Genomic DNA, 17368 nt, shown 5'->3' with positions numbered 1-17368 from the left:
TTTAGTGATGGTAAGACAGATAAAAAAAATAACTGCTAATTTAAATTTATTTAAAAAGTCAACTTCAAGGAATCAGTGACTGGAAAAACAACATTTTAAATCCTTTTGACCAAGACAGCAACCAACTTCTAGCCATACAGATGAACTGATAACATGAGGTACCTAGGAGTATTATCATGACAAATGACAAAACTTTGCACAGAGGTTAAAAGGGTTGGCATAATTTCGGTGTCATAAATCAGAAGCAATCATTGACTTTTCTTGGAGTGAAAGTGAACAGCTTAGCTAATAATGTGCGTGGGAGAGTGTGCAAAATGCAGTATTAGTGAAACAAAAGTGCATTCCCTGTATGCACCGAACAAACAGTGAACAGTGTGGCATAGCACAATACACCTTTTTGCCTAATCGTGACTAAATTATCCAACCAAAGTAGTACAACAGTTTGTCTGTAACCGATGCATTCTGTTAACCTTGGCACAGTTAGCAGTCCAACAGAATTTTCAGAAGCAGACCCAAAACAAAGAAAACATAAAAAATACAAAAGAACAAAAACACAACAAAAACATAGTTAAAAATAATCTGTTTTACGAAGTGTAAATAAATACATACAATTTAATCACTGGTCATATAGAATATATACAGAACTTGGGATATTAAAATACCAGTAACACCAAAAGACATTGCCCATATATACTTAAACCATTTAGCTATGATCTTATACTGAATATTTGCATGAATATGAAAAACAATAGCATTATTGCGCTATTTTTTGTAAAATTAGTAAAAATATATATTTAAAAAAAAAAAAAAAAAATCACTAGTTTTGGGGGAAGGGGGTTAAAAAGTGCAAATTGACCCGCACTGCATATCATAACCACATTTTACTTTCATTGATAACAATGCAGTCCTCTCCATAGTTACTGCCAAGAGATGTCTGTCTTAGAACTATTATATATTAAAATGAAAAAAATAAAACACCTTTCACAGGCCACTGAGCCTGGATTGCACCTCTGAAAAGCCCACTAAAAAAATAACAGAGGCCCTTTCAATGTCACACAGACCACTGAAAGGACCTTCCACAGTACCAGACTATCAGATGTTTCAGGTGTAAAACTCCGGAATCGGGTAAAACTGTGGATTTGTCCTCCTCTGGCTTTAAACCATTTCACTTTGGCCAGCAGGGTTTTAAAAAAGCAATGCATATTGGTCCCTGTAGATTACATTAGAGTGAAAATCCCCCTTAAAACCTCACCCTAACTTCAAGGAAAAAGAAAACTGGCTAAGTCTGTTATTTCCTAAACAATGGCTCTGTATCTCTATGAATAGTAAGGAGGAGGAAGACACACAGACAACGCATAAAATGCTTATCGCTCTCTTGAACCTGGGAGTTCTCACGAAGGCTTCAAACAGAAATCAGCTGGTTTGCTTATCCCACGCATTGAAAGATTTTACTTTTTAGGCAAATAGTGTATCTAATTCATTACTCTATTATCCTAAAATATTAAAAATTCCATTTGTAGCTTGAGAAAAATCTTGCAAGTCTCTTTGTAAATAAATATATATATATTTTTTTTTTTTTAAGATTTTTTTTTGGCAGTTTTTCCTCTCCCTGCCACATGAATGATTTCAGTCTTTGCAATGCTATAATTGTTTAAATCTATAAATATAATTTTTATAGTTCTGTTTCGCTCACTTTTTTTCCTCCTTTCTGGCTCCACTTGTGCTTCTACTATTTACAAACAAACTGGTCCACAATTTTTGTGCATCTCTTGCATTTGACATAGCAACACCAGTGGAACTTGCAGTGGCAGCGCTCGACCACCTGCGCTTTGTACTGGTCATAACCCCTGCCACAGCACATGAGCTCGCATCCATCCATTCCCTCAGAAGTCTTGTTACATAGCCTCCCCTGCGTTCCCAGGGAACCAGTGCTCTCATTCCTCACACAATAATCTGGGCTCTGGTCGACGTAGACAAGGTCAAAGGTAGTGGGTGGGTTAAACCGATTGTTCACCTGCACCAGTTTGCCCTTTGTGTTGAGTTTCATGGCTGCTGCGCTGTCATACTTCTCCTTCAGTGCATCACCAACCTTGCGAAAATCCACAAGTTGCAACCAACAAGTCTTCAGACTACAGGAACCAGACACTCCATGGCACTTGCAGGAAGAGTCAGCAAGTTCAGAGACAGTCTTTGAGGGGAGAGAGAGACGAGAAAAAGAGAAAGTGCAAGCGGTTAGCAGGTAGCCAGCTTGGTAGTATGAGAAACACATGTAAATAAGTGGAATGGCTCCATGGCAATGGTTTCGACAGGCAACACCAGAGCATAGAAGGCACACTGCCCTAAAGACATCTTCTCTCATGACAGCTTTAAAGAGAAGGAAGTTAGGATTTCAGTATAGTTTATGACTAAAGGCTTGTTCAGATTGGAAGAATGTGATGTTCACCCTTCTGGCCGCATCAGTTCAGGTACAGAGACGATGATACAGGGAGAGGTAATGTGCTCAAAGTAATACCAATGCTCACCTGTCTCTCCAAGGAGAAAAATCAAGCCTATATGCTGGTACTTCACTTGCTTCTTGTTTAGAGGAGGTCTACATTACTTAGGACTATGCTGTTCTGGTAGTATCAAATTCTCCCTAGGCTTTAACTGCTATACTAATTTTATATTAAAAATGGCATTTTAAAATACAACCGAAGATATGGATTGCTAAAGTACTACTATGCGATGATATAATGGCTTATACACCATTCTGTGTAAAAGAGATGTAGCATTTTAGGAACACATAGGAAAAAAAACTCTTGCAGCCATCCACCCCTATTTGTAAAAAAGGTACATAGTGGATATCTAGTGTGTGGTGGGCGCCTGCTGACTTCAGGTCAGCTATACCTATAGTGTAGGTAGAAAATCCCTGCAAACATGTGGAGAAGATGGAAATGAAATATGGAAGTGCATCGCCGTGCTAAAGCCCTCAATTTCAGTATGAAATTATTGTTTAGTTTACATTTCTAACCATTAATGTAACAAAGCTAATTTCCCCATATAAAAGAATTTTTAAAAAATATTGTGTTAAGAAAAGCTATAGTTGGTCTGCTTAGAAAACCAATCCTGGATGTTGTATCAGTCAAAGGCAGGTCACCGTCACATTTGCACTGCTATTTATCGATTCAACACTACAGTAAAGGAAGAACCATGGCGCCATAATCCACTGAGCCTGATCATGACCCTGCCATCAACAACTGCTGCATTTCTTTTACTAAAAGGTACACCATACCACCAGGCCTGACAGATTTATTCCTACCCAATGCTTGCGAGATACATCTTAAATTAACCCAGTGTTCAGGTGGCCTGGTACATCATTCAGCACAACAGTGCAATTTGGCTTAAAGCTGCAAATAACGATTATACGCTTCAACTTACCCGCCGGCCTGCTTCATTGTTATGCAGATTCATTGCAGTCCTGGCACTTTCATATGAACCTTTCTGAAAAATCTTCTCTCGCTCCCGTGCATCCACAAATTCCTTGGCAAATCTGTAGCCATATTCCAGGTTGTCACCACAGCCACCCCACAGCCAGTCTCTTGGCAAGTCCTTGGGTCTGGCTGTTCGACTGCATCCACAGGTTGAGAGCTCACCTTCCCGGCATGCACGACTAACTGCATTCACCACACCAGCAGCACTGATGGAGTACATGAAGGCAGTTTCACGGCTACCTGTAGCAAAAAGACAACAAAATTAGCTTGAAGCCATCCACAACACTGGAAAACACCACACACACCAACCCTGAAAAGAGCCCAGAGGCAACAACGGTGATAAGAAAACCAATGCCATCCAGCACTAGCCTAGCCACCTCACCCCTAAGCGAAGTGGCCTGATGGTACATCTTTATCAACCTTGTGTGTCTGTGAGTCATTTAACAATGGCGAATATAAATATGCTGTCAATTCAAACTTCAGCTGATCCACCAAGTGCAAATGCAATTTTAAAAACTAACTTTCCGCCCTGACCAGATCAGCCACTAAATGATTCATCAAGTTATGACACTGTGGTTTCTTGTCCGTCACAGAAGTCAGTCTCTGCCACTGATAGCGGCTTGTTGAACATGCAGCTACCAAGTAATCGCATATCCCACAATGAATTTCATTAAAATGGTTATCTGAATTCTAGACACAGCGGATTAAAAACCAAAATATTAATACAAATTAAAGCTTAAAAAGGATTAAAAAACCAACAGGAGGAATTTCAACAACAAGAAACACAATTTTTACCAATTTATGTAAATAATGAACAGTTGTGGAGTGCTATTGAATTTTTTTACAGTCATCCCAAATTATTTTACAAGACAGAAAATAGCATTTGGACTGTATGGACAATCCGAAATGAAGCAGCTATATGAAGTTCTTCAATGGAAAAATCCAAAGTAAAGATTTTGGAAGGCAGCGGTCATCTGCTCTAATCAGCTCTTTGATGGAGAACCAGGAAAAATTGAACATTTATTGGGAAACGGTCTTCCAAACCAGATTTTTAGTATACTAAAAAATAGTAATCAAAACTTCAAGCAAATCTACTTTCACCCAACATCTTCATATGCCATCATTCACTTTCCAGCTCCAAAACATTCACCAGAGACCACTAATTTCCAGCATAGCGATATCTGAACATTCAGTTTCTGAAGTACTATATAATGCAAGATGAATCGGGGCAGGTTTTGGGGTGCTGAGCGCCAACAATCTTGGTTTAACAGATCCTCATTTCTAGAACATTTTTTTTTAAACAGATTTGTTGTGGTTCCTCCAGTTAGACTAAGTGGCTAATTGAACTGACAAAATTGCTCCTTATTCAAAAAGTATGTATCAACAAGCTCTTTAATCACATTTTCAGATGGTGCATCAGGTCCTGTTTCCAGCAACAGAGCCTCACATGGAACAAAACCTCCCACAAGCAAGAACCATTGCACAAAAATCCAAGTAGCTATCAAACAGCATGTTGGCCGCTCTAGACGTCTACACACTCTGGAAACAAGCTCTGTTTGGTGGTGACCGAACATCTAAAATAGCTCTCAAACTGTGCTTGAAAAGGTCAAGTCATTTGTATAAAAAGAGCTCGGCCAAACCAGGTAATCTCATGACAAGTGCCTACTTGTGACTCTTTTTGGAAATAATTAAAATTCTTATAAAAATATTTTTTTTTTTCCCCACGTGGGAAAACATTTGAAGAAATACACCACATGAAAAAACAAGGACTTTATTGAAAAATATATCAAATTCCCATTGTGTTTTTATAGATATTTCAATTATGTTGAAATTCATACACGTATCTTAATACTGAAGGAAATGCGGAAAATGCTTGGAGAAAAAGGGAGAACTAAATGAACTATATATAGTTTGCCTTAAATTTATGACAGCCACTGATTTTTCTTTTCTTAAGAAAGTTAGGCTTCCAGGTTTAAAACAAAAAAGTCATTGATATAATTTTTGTTTTTTTTAATGTATTTTTAATGTAAGTGGTTATTTTGCTCTATTTATGTCTGGGCCACTTGTAAGCAAGCAAAAAAGTAAAAACTCTTAGCAGCAGGAGACAAAACTGTTGAAATCAGCATCATCGACATGCATTACAACAGCGGCTTGACATTCACTCGCCAAGGACAAGATAGCATCAAGCGTGCAATGATCTGTACCTATCTGCATGACTCTGCCAAAGACCGACGTGTTGTCCACTGTACTGCAGTTCCATCTCCGATGTCTGAACTGATACTGGCACTCTTTGATTCCCATCTTAGCCCCTTCTCCAATATACTGCATGTGGTCTTGATAGAGCTGGCAGAGCTTCTTCTGCCCTTGAGAAAGTCCCCCCAGCTGGCTACACAAGGGCTGGGCCCCTATAATGTATGCCTCTGGGATCTGAATGGGGTTCATGGCCAGGGACCTGGGGAGACAACCATAAATATTCAGCAATACACAAGTGGCAGTGGAAAAAAAAAAAAATTAAAAAAAAAATGTTGTACCCTCCAAGCACCTGTAAATTCCAGCGAGGGCAGACAGCTCTACTGTATCCTTACAAGTCTGCACCAAAACCAAATTCTGCACAAGAGCCCCTTTCTTCAGTTTCGGACTACAGTAATCTGTTTAAGAATTCACTAATCAGACTCTGTATTTAGGAGGGGATTACAAAGTGGGAACTTTGTTTTTTGGAGAATTACTCTAAAATCTTGTAAAGCTGGCAATCCCTTTTTAAACAAGTGATCAGACTGTGCTCTGTTTTATGCCCTTTTTTCCCCCCCCCTCAAAGTGGAGTGTTGATGAATATATTGTAAAGCTGTGATTTCACACTATTAAAAACTTGAACATACTAGCGTTTTGCTTGGTCATGGCATGTGCCATGTGAAGTGCACATATAACCACAGACAAGATGTGTCAGGAGGCAAAGTATTAAATATCAGATTCTGGGTATTTAGCGAGAATGAAAGAAGCCAAAAAAAAAAATTAAGGGACCCTAGAAAAAAAAACAAAAAAAACAACAAAAACAAAATTAGACCCTTTACAATTACAGAGATTACAATGACAGGAGCAGGATTTAATTTAAACACAGAACATTTACTGTCTATTACTGGATAACAACATAATGCAAACTCAGTGTTGCAGAAGTATATAAAAATCCATATCTGTATAAATCACTTTGTTAAAATTGTCCACTCCAGGTCAGATTTAACCGCTAAACACGAAAGAGGCAGACATCTTTACATTGCACATATACTATATACTCTGTCATGTCTGAAACAAAGACATCAAGACAATTGTGGATTTGCAAAGACGTGCACTTCTATCTAAAAACAAATAAATATCAGACTGCAAATCAGGAATAAATTTAAAAAAATAAATAAGAAATATGCAAATTTTAAACTCATGAATCCAGAGAGACTACACCTCTGCAGGGAGAGGAGTTTTTAAGATATTAAATGTGAAAGATTTTTGTTTTTAGCAGAATTAGATTTTTTTAATTTTTAAATTACAAACCATAATCTCACGCTTTTCAGCATATATTGAGAACACCTATGCTGTTACATAATAGATTTTGTTCTGGCCTTATGGGAATTGCTCATGTAGATTTAAGTGAAAAAAAAGAACACATACAGTAGAAGGGGGCGATAGGTTTAAGAAATTGTAAAGCAAAAAGGATCATATTCACCAAAATGCTTTTCATAAATAAGCATTAAATTAAATCATTTCAATACAAACATTTAAATTGAATTCCTTTTTTCTAATGCCATGTGTATGTAAAAGGAGGAGCCTGGTTAATCTAACATTCTTACTTCAGCATTATCCTGGCTATAACACTTTGACATTGTTATATCGCTTAAAAACATACAAGAATGGACCTGCAAGAAACAGTTAGCAAGCTTTTTAAAATGTTCATTTCTAATCCTTAAAAATTTAACTCACCGCACACACGCACGTACAAACTTAAGGTATACATACCACCATGAGCTTGCTTCCACCATGAATTGTGACAGGCACAACAGTAAGGTAATGATAAAAAGAAAATGTCTCAAAGCCATAACACTTCTTCTCAGGTTTGCATAAATCAGCCCTTGCCGAGAAAACACTTCCAGGGAGCTCTGAAAACACACACACATACAAAAAACAAAACAAAAAAAAGGTCTTTGTTACTTCTTGTCTGAGCTGCAGAGGAAAACATACACAGAGTGGCCACACCACAGGAAAAGGTCGAGAAGTCTTCACTTCAGGACTTGGTGGAAGATAGACATTGATGCTTTAGCCTGTTATTGGTTAAGGACCAGCAATTTGGCATGGCTGCATAGCGTGAATCACACAAAGCTGATGGACAAGTGCCCTGCAGGTTACACAGGCATTTGTGACTCGCACTCAACAACAAATCCTGCAAGAAATTAAACCGAAAACAACATTTAATTTGATCAAGAACGTTTCCTTATGCTAACCGGCACAGTTTGAGCCACTTACACACGCATCCCTTTTTTTTCCCCTGAATGATTACAGCGCTTTCAGTTGACTCCTTAATCGCTTATGAACAGCACTATTTTTGTTAAGTTTGCCTCTGTAAGATTAGCCGCCAAAGGCAATGCTTAAAACACTGATAATATGTACCTCAAAATATGCTGCCCGAGTCGGTAATACTCCAAGCAAGTGTCTTTTTTTAACATAAGTATTCTAATCACTTTGATTGTCAAATTCGCGTTATTTAAAATAATTGTGAACGCAGGAAAATAGTTCGGAAAACAAAACGGTTTCAATTTAACTTTATACCGTTTTAAAACGCAACTTTTGCTTACGTTTCTCGGAAATGGAAAATGCAAACACACATACAAAGCCACAGTTACGTGCAATTATTTTTTTCCCCCCGTTTAATCGAAAGACTTCCCGTGCTTAATAAGCGCGGCTTGTAAACGAGGCTGCCCGCTGAAGCCCCTGCACAGCCGCCTGGCCCGCAGATCCGCGCTCGCCTCTCTTATTATTCTAAACAGACGCACCGTGCGCTAAACGATACGAGCCGGTCATAAACGATCGGTGCTTCAGGTTCAGAGATCTTCATTTACACATCTCTCTCTCTCTCTATGTAAACACATAATTACAGCGTTTAAGTTAAAAAATACAATTGGGGAAAGGTCTCGTTAATACGGCACGACAAGAACAATTCTTATTTTTTTCGTTATTTTTAATGCTGCCATGACATACCGCATCTATGCATAGGATAACTTAGTCATCGTTAATTGTAGGTGATTTTTACAAGACGATCCTCTTCCATCCCGCAGAGCTAAGATTTTCCACCACTGCTAAAATGTCTCACTTTAATTAACGCTGACCGCTAAAGATACGTCCTCCAAAGATGAGTGGATGTCCTGTACAGAAAAAAATGAATAAAACCGCGCCCCAAAACGAAACCTTTAACCTCCTAGTGCGATGTACTTGTTGCCAGCCCGCAACATTTGAAATACTCACGGGTCTGCAGTCGCCTCTTGAACAGAATCGCGTTCACTTTATACACATGCGAAACTTGGTGAAATCATCGGCGAGTGTCGGTTCGAGTGCGCCCTGCCATCCGATCCAGGCTGAAGTCCTGCCTCGTGACCGAAGCGGTCGGGAGGGTCCCCGTTCCACACGACCCTCTAAATGGATACAGTGGGCTCAGGAAACGGGAAGTTGGATGAATTAGACGTGCTGGGAAAAGCGCCCACCGAAACTAAAGAGGTTCATGGAATGATTTATTTTTAAGAAGAGAGAAATTCGATTATTTTATCCGTTAACCTACACCTACGTTTATATATTTTCTTACAAAACAAAATAGATACTTCTATGGTGCCAAGTTCCCAGGACAACTGTTGGATACTTCTGCGTTTAAATGTAAAACACAAATGGCATTCCAAACGTTACGTTTTTAACATTTAGATTTTACAATCGAAAATGTTTCAAAAAATAAATAGATAAAATCAGGACCGTGTTATTCGACTAGACTTATTTAGTAAGAGTTTAACGCTTGGATTGGATTGTAGAACTGCGCCGAAACTGGCAAAATGAAATTTCTCAGGAGATACTCGGGGGACATTGTTGAGGGATTTTAATTACAACTCAACTGCAACGCCACATATTTATATGATGGCTATACCAACATGTGCTTCTCATTTAAACGCATTCAGTTTGATTTAATGCGATTTTTTTCTTGGTGTTACATTCTCATGAGAATCCGCAAAGATGTACAAAACAATGCAAATTGATGAACACGAGTCCGATCCATTACACACAGTTGAAAAAATTAACTTGGATGCATCACACTGTTGAGCGTTTTATCTGAAGCTTTATTGGAGGTGTGACATTTTCAGCGAGGTTTTGTAAATATCACGGAAGCCCATATCTGTCATCCAGTGACGAGAAACCTGACCTACAAATATTTCACAATAATAATTCACAGAATGTACAAAAAGATGCATTTGATGGTTTCCGTTCTGGACAAAAACTTTACCCGAATTGTAACACAGCACTAAAATTTATTGAAAATTTTACTGCCATTGTGCACCCCCCGATTCAGCCGTTGGTTCTGCTGGCATGTCTAAATGTCACCTTACTAGATTTTGCATTTTATTAACAGCATCATTGCTATCTTTGTATTATGTAATTCACAATGTATCTAAACTGCCAATCTGAAATTGAAGATAACTAACTCCCCACGCATTTCATAATAATTCAATGTATTTCAGCACATCATGGATACCGTGAATTGGTCACCCTAAGCCCCTCTAAGATGAGGTGGCTAACATTTAGTTTTTTCATTTTTTTTTTCTTGTAAAGGGGGTCCAACGAGCTCAAGTCCTCCATGAAAGGAAGCCGAGGCGCTCGTGTCTGTTGTCGAGGATGAGGATGCTGATGGCCGGCTGAAGGCCAAAGCAGTTCCATTCAAATCGCCTAGACTTGTGGACCGTTACAGAGGAGTCGGTTTAGCCTTTCGCTGTCCTCACAACTCGGGTATGCTCTTATCATGTGAAATAAACTGTAAAGTGTAAGTCTCTTGTAAGATGGGACTCCGTTACCAGGACCTCCACGGAGTAACAGCAAATGCAGTCGACGCAAATGTACAATTGGACGGATTCGCATCAAGCTTAAAGAAAGACATCAAAATGTAAAGAACGGCAAAAGGCAGATTCATCGAAGCATACCGTTAAAAATTACTAATGGCGGATGTACTTATAGGCAAATGTGTCAGCATACATCCCCACTTTAAGTGTCAAGTTCGTGATTTTTTGGCGCGTCGTTTCAGTTAACATTATAGGGAACACAAACATCAACATAAAACAAAATTGTGTGCACCTGCACACACGAACTCCAATAAAGTTGTATCCAATCGATCAAAATACCCCCAAAGGCGAGGTTTTAAAATGAATAAAAATAGCGTTATACCGTTTCATATATAAACTCGAAAAACAGATCATTTGCAAATACTGCACAAGAAAGCCAAACGTTAATACAAAAGCATGAAGAAAAAAAAAAAAGTGTTGCGGAAAACCGAGTTTTTAATTATTCATTGCATGGGATACGTGAATGTTTGTCTCTAAATCTTAAATAAAACGTGAAATACATAACCCATCAGTGCGACAAAATCTCCACATGACAACACAACACACTTTGGTAAAAATAAGAGAACACAAAGCAATGTGGCTGGAGGGACACGGGCACGCTGCCCCTTGATCGCGCCGATTTTGGCCATTGGCAGGAAACACAATCGATCATTTATAACAGAAAGCGGCCATACCGTTAAGTTAAAGTCTGTCGGCTTTACTACTTCGCCACTTAGATGTGACCCAATGGCCGATTTAGTCTCATTCAAAAAAAAAAAAATCGCCTGATTCAAATATTGTTCCGCTTTTAATACTTTACAGATTAAAATTGCACTAAAGGGCTGCTTTCAATCTTGGGGGACTTCTCAATAAGCCATATATATATTTTTTTTAATGCAGGGTATTATATCTGAAAGGAAAGGACCCCCTGTTGTACCCGAGCCCATCCGTGAGGCGACCAAAAAGCGCAAAATCAGCTCGCAGTTCCGTGCGCTACTCCTTCGAGCCCATTGATTTGAAAACGAGCATTAAAAGCGTCCAAAGTAAAAGTGCATCACTCACCACCCGAGAGGAATGTTTACAAAGTGTCCGTTGTTTATTTGATTTACTCGACATTGATTTTAAATGGGCACATAAACGAAGGCTGCGCGATTCCCCTGCCCAAAAAGGTGAATTCGCGCACGCACACGCGCACACACACGGCAGGCTGTGCTCATCCGTCTCCAATAGAGGGCGCGCCGAGCGCTGCTAAGCAGGAAGAACTTGAACCACGAAACCCTCGATGCTTGGCGAGCAACTCTTAACAAAATTTTATTTGCTACCCTGAAAACGTCAAGAAGCGTTCACACTAACTTGCTCGATTTCACTTTTGATATAAAATAAAAAAAAAAAAGTACAATTGCTAAACAAGCGCGCCCTAAGAGCACAGCGAGGAAATGTTTTACATAAAAAGTTAAAAACGTAACTGAAAGGGACTCATTCTGCAGTCGGATCTTTATTGGAGGGACTGATTGTCAGAAAGAAAAGTCGGTTCTATTAGAGATAATCTGAACATGTAATTAAGAACTAATTAACGATCGAGTGAAACAGTGATCGATGAAAAGGACCTTAACATGTGAATTAAGAAAAAAAAAAATAATCTGGATTTCCTGAATCAGCCGAGAAGTGGATGGCATGCAATTGCAAATACATTTAAAGTTTGCAATTCTAAATAAATTGATAGGAACTATGTTTCAGTTTACACCCTTAACACTAAGACAGAAAGCAAAGATTAACGTTGTGCTTGCAAGGCCAGTCTTCATAAAATCATTAGCCGAACACCGCATTTGCCAGCTTCATGACAATCGAGGCTCGTGTATATGTCCTTATACATCGGCGAACAAAACCCAGACTGTGGCTGTAGTTTACTCCAGAGCTTTACGTTTACACACGCTTTTAGAGCTCAGTTCCGCGACGTTTCCACTGTACGTGTTGCTCTAATTAACAGAATTAACTCCGACCGTGAAGTGTCAATTGTCTCCATTCTCAGGACGGGAGGTTTGCTTCATTTCGATTATTAGTCCTGGTAAATGACGGCCTATTTAGTGTAATACCGATGTATTGTCTGCTTCCACCAATCAATCATAACAGTTACAACAACAACATTGAATAAAATGTGGTGAGAAAAAAATACATACCATTGTGAGTTCTTCTCGAAACCAAATCAGGTAATCCAGCGGTTTGGATATGAAGCTTGTAAATCCGATACAGATCCCCAGCGGTCCGTATGTATTTTTGTTGCTTCTTTTATTACGATCCAAAGTGGAATCGTTACAGTTCCTTCCAAAGTTGAAGATGCGAGGGGGGTTCAATTCGGAAGCGCGACTCCAAAAGAGCGTGGGGCTGGAGGAATGAAGACTATTTACAATGTCCACCAGCAATCTAAATAATTAGTGCTTTTAACAAACGTGGGCGTGATAGCACGGAAACACTCAAGAAGAAATAAAATATTCACAAGCTACAAAAATTGCCCTTGGCAATCTGCTTAAGCCATAAACCTTTAACAGAGGTGGCCCGTCTTTCGTCTTTTTCTGTCAAATTTGGAGAGATTTCTTAGGGAACAGAGGGGCGGGTGCGCTGAAGGACTCCCGAAAATTGCGTTTAGTGTGGGCTTCCAAATGCTGGGATATCGCTGCGGCTTGGACAACGGGTGAGAAGATGAATAAATAATCCTCGATTTTCCCTTTCACACAAAGTGCGACTTAGGACGCCTTCCCAGAGAAGGGGGCTTCAGTGCCGTCGGGCGAAGGTTTGTTTTCCATCGTAAAGCGGAGAATAATCCTCAGATTCCTCCAAAAGTTTCAATCAGCAGCGGAGAGTATTTTCTTATTGTCACGAGCGTCCCAGGTATCGAATTCCAAGTTTACCGTACAAGAATCTTTCCAAATCCTTTTTGGAAGGAGCACGAACGTGTATTTCCAAGAAGCAATCCGATTTCAGGCACCGCGGGGAGGGCGCATCTGCAGTTAGCGAGCGGGCACGGATGAACTACTTAGTGTGCCTTTTTTCTTCCTTCTTTTATTTTAAAAACATCACTTTAGCCAGCGAAAAGTTTGCGGATTTTTTTCGGTACCACCTGCCTCCCTTTAAGCCCTCAGCAAAGTAGAAAGAAGTCGCGCAGATGCACGGAGAAAAGTGTCCCGTGACGCATGCGTCTTCCCACCTCTCACTACAGGCGCTCTTTTAAAGCCGCAAGGGGCTTTCGTGAATGCGTTCGTTCCTGATCAGCGGCAGGGCCTCTCGGGGGGTCCCTAATAGCCACACTTGACATCACGTTAGGCTAAGGGCAGCTACTAAAGTGGGGACAGGGTTCAGTTGTGGCCACACTCATGCCGTTGCACAATTACCGGACTGGTGACCCTGCACTTGACCTACTGATCCTATCGCGATAGAACCAAAGTGTTGGTGGGTCCCTGAAGCTGGCCCACTAATCCTCATTTAAAAAGTGGCGAGTGCTGGGCTCCTGTAAGGGGGGAAATCATGACCAAGAAGGGGACAGAACGCTGGATTTGGTTTGTTGACACTGGTGAGTAAGTATCAGAGTGATGATTAAATTGTCCTGGAAGAACCCACACTGAGGCATTAGTGTCATAGTAGTAAACAGACCAATGTAGAACTCTGGATCAGTGATACAGCACCGTGGTCAGACTCTGTCATGAAGGACCACCAGAAGCGGGACCCTAGTGCAAATCAGATAATGGTACAGTGTTATGGGTTGAGTTGATAAACAACAAACATTTCCTAATGAATAATAGTCTAACATCCTAAACTTTGAAGGAAGTTAATTGAGCTGGTAAGTGTACTAAATGCTTGAGAGGTGGCTATAAAATACACCAACATCTTACATGAATAATTTCTTTTCTGTGAAACTAATAATAATAGTAGTGTCTCAAAGGTCTCATTCTTGCCCTACTTAATTATTTTGACAAGAAAACCATTAGCCTACAGGTTAACTGTGCCTTTTTATCAGTTTTTTTGCTTATCTGTGTGTTACCTAAGCATACATACTATACATAACTCGTGAACAGCATGGGGGAAAAATATCATGAAAAAATTCCTTTACGTCATAAACACCTTCAAAGCTTGGATGCTACAGAACCAACACGTGGGCATGATGTAGCAAACAGTGAAAGACACTCTGAAGAAGAGGAACGCAGAACATCAAGCAGCCACATGTTCTCCACCATAAGAACCCAACACTATTCCAGTCATTGCTGCCAATTAATTCATTTCATTGCTGAATTTTCCTTTTATGAGTTACTCTTTGATCCAGCATGTCAAACCTGTCTGATGACAAGAATATAACTGTCCACACCGAACAGACTTAGTGATAGTACCGGGGAACATTTTGTTCTGAGACTTTTCAGATAAGGAAACGAAAGTTCTGAGGTAAGCTGGGGTAGTAGCACTCACTGATCATTAGCACATGCAAGTAAGAATTTCACTGTAAACTGTACAAATGGTAATAGTGTCCCTATAAACCTACAGTATAACACTATAACTGTGAAATGTGGTGATCATTTATCAATTTCTTTCACTACTTGCTAGAAATTCACACCCAAAAAGGTTCAATGCCCATATTAATGCCCGACCTGTCCAACACTATCGCATGAACCTCTCATACATTGGGATGGCAACATTTTCAGATACTATCTGGTAAAGAGCTCTGCACAATGTTTTATTATTTGAAAGAAATTTGAGTAATTGAAGAAGTCTTTGACCAATTCCCTTCTTCACCAGCTGCTGTGTGTCTGTACTTCAATGATCACTAGAACCACACCAAGGTCAGATTTATTCAGAAACATCTCAAAGTGCCAACATGAAATTCACTGTTAGATGATGTGCTCAAATATATGTGTGTGTGTGCGCATAATTGTATATTCTACCCTATAGAGGTGCACTCATAAGCCACCTTCAAAGCCAAAATAAATTCAAGGAAACTCCAAGTTGTGGAGCAAAAGTGTTTTATTAAAAAAAAAAGTTAATAAGTAAATACAAGGAAGGAAGAGCTCAAAATATTACCCAAAAGGGGAAAGCAATAAGTCTGCACATACTTTCAGCTCTTTCTAAAAAGCTGTCAATCCTGTCTTATTTCTTCTTCTTCTTTTAATTCTCTATTTACTTATTTGATGGTGCATGTATGTCACAATTACTCACTTCAGACACAACCATACACACTTCCATATTTTTAACACCTTTTCAACTTCCCTGGCCTGTGCACCTCCCGCCATGTAAACCATCTGACTCCAAGTTCAATGGGTGGAAAGGTCCCTTAGGTTTTATCTAATCACCAATGATCACTGCTGGTCCCCAGAGATCTGTATATGGGCCAGGGTTTGGCCTCTATTTGGATCAAGCTCACCAGGCTTCTAGTATCCCTACTATTCCCAATATAATATTGGCTTTAATGAGCCAGAGGACCATGGAAATTGTACAGTAAACAGGGGAATACCATTGTTATCTCTTTTTGTTTGACTCCTGTCATGAATGTGCTGACTGGGTTCCTCTATCAAACCCCCCCTGACTTCTTTCTCTGTCTCTCTCTCTGTCCCTCTATATACATATATATGTATAATAATAATAATACATTTATTTATATAGCACCTTTCCCATGCTCAAGGCGCTTCACAGAGTCTTAGAAAAGAAACAGCAGGGTATATGTAACATTAGATACAAATGTTTTCCTGAATAGAACAATAAAACAGATAACAAAGCACTAAATAGAATTAAGGACAATAAACCAGAGTAAAATACTAAATTCAATACTAAAAGAAAACCTAATTTCTGGTATAACAGACACACAAATTATCCTGAGCACCTGGACAGAGAGGTAAACTGAAAGAAAGGGCAGAATGTTAAGTTAAGTTAAAAGGCTTCCTAAATAAATAATAATAAATTATTGTTTTTTAAAAGAATGAATGTAGTCAGCTGATCTAATTAATTTTGGGATGTCATTCCAAAGTCTGGGTGCTATGGAGCTGAAGGCGTTAGAAAAGGAGAGGAAGGAGCGAACACATGATATGTTACGGAGGTGAAAGTAAGAAAGTTTCTTAATGTGGTTTATGTGGGCGGAATAAAAAAGGGAGGAATCAGAAATGACACCAAGATTCCTTGCATCAGATGAAGGTCTGATGAGATCACCATCAAGAGTGACTGAAAAGGAGCTCATTTTCTTAAGTAGCGCTTTAGCACCAATTTGCAGGAGTTCAGTTTTGTTGCAATTTAATTTTAAAGAGTTCTGCTCCATCCAGGTTTTAATTTCACTGAGGCAAGTTGTGAGCTGAGAAAAACTCTGATGAAGTTGCACTTTTGACATTGAAATGGAGCGGAGTGTCATCTGCTTAAAAATGATAACCCAATCCACAGCTACGAATAATATGGCCAAGGGGAAGCATATAGATACAGAAGAGAAGGGGGTCAAGGACAGAGCTCTGAGGAACTCCTTGTGTGACTGGCGCTGAGCTGGATCTGCTGTTGCCAAGACTAACAAACTCTTGCCTATCAGTCAGATAAGACTTGAACCACTGGAGGGCAGTGCCAGAGATACCCAGCATGTTCTCCATTCTGGACAGTAGAATGTCATGTCTGACAGTGTCAAATGCTGCACTGAGGTCTAACAGAATTAATATACTGGTTTGTCCAGAGTCTGCTGCCGTAAGGAAATCATTGGTAACGCGAAGAAGAACAGTTTCACAGCTGTGCTGTGCCCTGAAACCAGACTGAAAGGGTTCCATCAAATTATTAGAGGTT

At 39.5% G+C, this 17368-nt stretch overlaps 1 protein-coding gene across 4 annotated transcripts; it reads right to left on the bottom strand.

Annotated features, from left to right (window-relative positions):
* Positions 1 to 394: 394 nt before the first annotated feature.
* wnt5a (wingless-type MMTV integration site family, member 5a) lies at positions 395 to 13785 on the bottom strand. Of its 4 annotated transcripts, none has more exons than XM_028824004.2 (5): positions 12757 to 13785; positions 7473 to 7612; positions 5675 to 5922; positions 3418 to 3710; positions 395 to 2188 (listed from the first exon to the last, which is right to left on the bottom strand). In XM_028824004.2, exons 1-5 carry the CDS (start codon positions 12757 to 12759, stop codon positions 1730 to 1732), a joined length of 1143 nt encoding a protein of 380 aa, XP_028679837.1. In that variant the 5' UTR covers positions 12760 to 13785; the 3' UTR covers positions 395 to 1729. The 4 variants fall into 4 exon arrangements, with proteins under 4 accessions (XP_028679837.1, XP_028679836.1, XP_028679838.1 ...); XM_028824003.2 differs by lacking the exon at positions 12757 to 13785 and adding an exon at positions 11642 to 11750; XM_028824005.2 differs by lacking the exon at positions 12757 to 13785 and adding an exon at positions 8709 to 8867.
* Between the last annotated feature and the right edge of the window lie 3583 nt (positions 13786 to 17368).

Source organism: Erpetoichthys calabaricus, chromosome 18, assembly GCF_900747795.2.
Source record: "Erpetoichthys calabaricus chromosome 18, fErpCal1.3, whole genome shotgun sequence".
Taxonomy (NCBI): domain Eukaryota; kingdom Metazoa; phylum Chordata; class Cladistia; order Polypteriformes; family Polypteridae; genus Erpetoichthys; species Erpetoichthys calabaricus.
Note: the sequence above shows the minus strand (reverse complement) of the source record. Positions and strands in the feature narration are given on the sequence as shown.

Excerpts from the sequence above, each read along its gene's own strand:
- wnt5a (XM_028824003.2), bottom strand. The coding sequence starts at position 11,695 with ATGTCGAGTAAATCAAATAAACAACGGACACTTTGTAAACATTCCTCT. Across the intron at positions 5,923-7,472 it reads GTGGAAGCAAGCTCATGGTG|GTCCCTGGCCATGAACCCCA; the intron begins GTATGTATACCT and ends TTGTCTCCCCAG. Across the intron at positions 3,711-5,674 it reads TGGCAGAGTCATGCAGATAG|GTAGCCGTGAAACTGCCTTC; the intron begins GTACAGATCATT and ends TTTTTGCTACAG.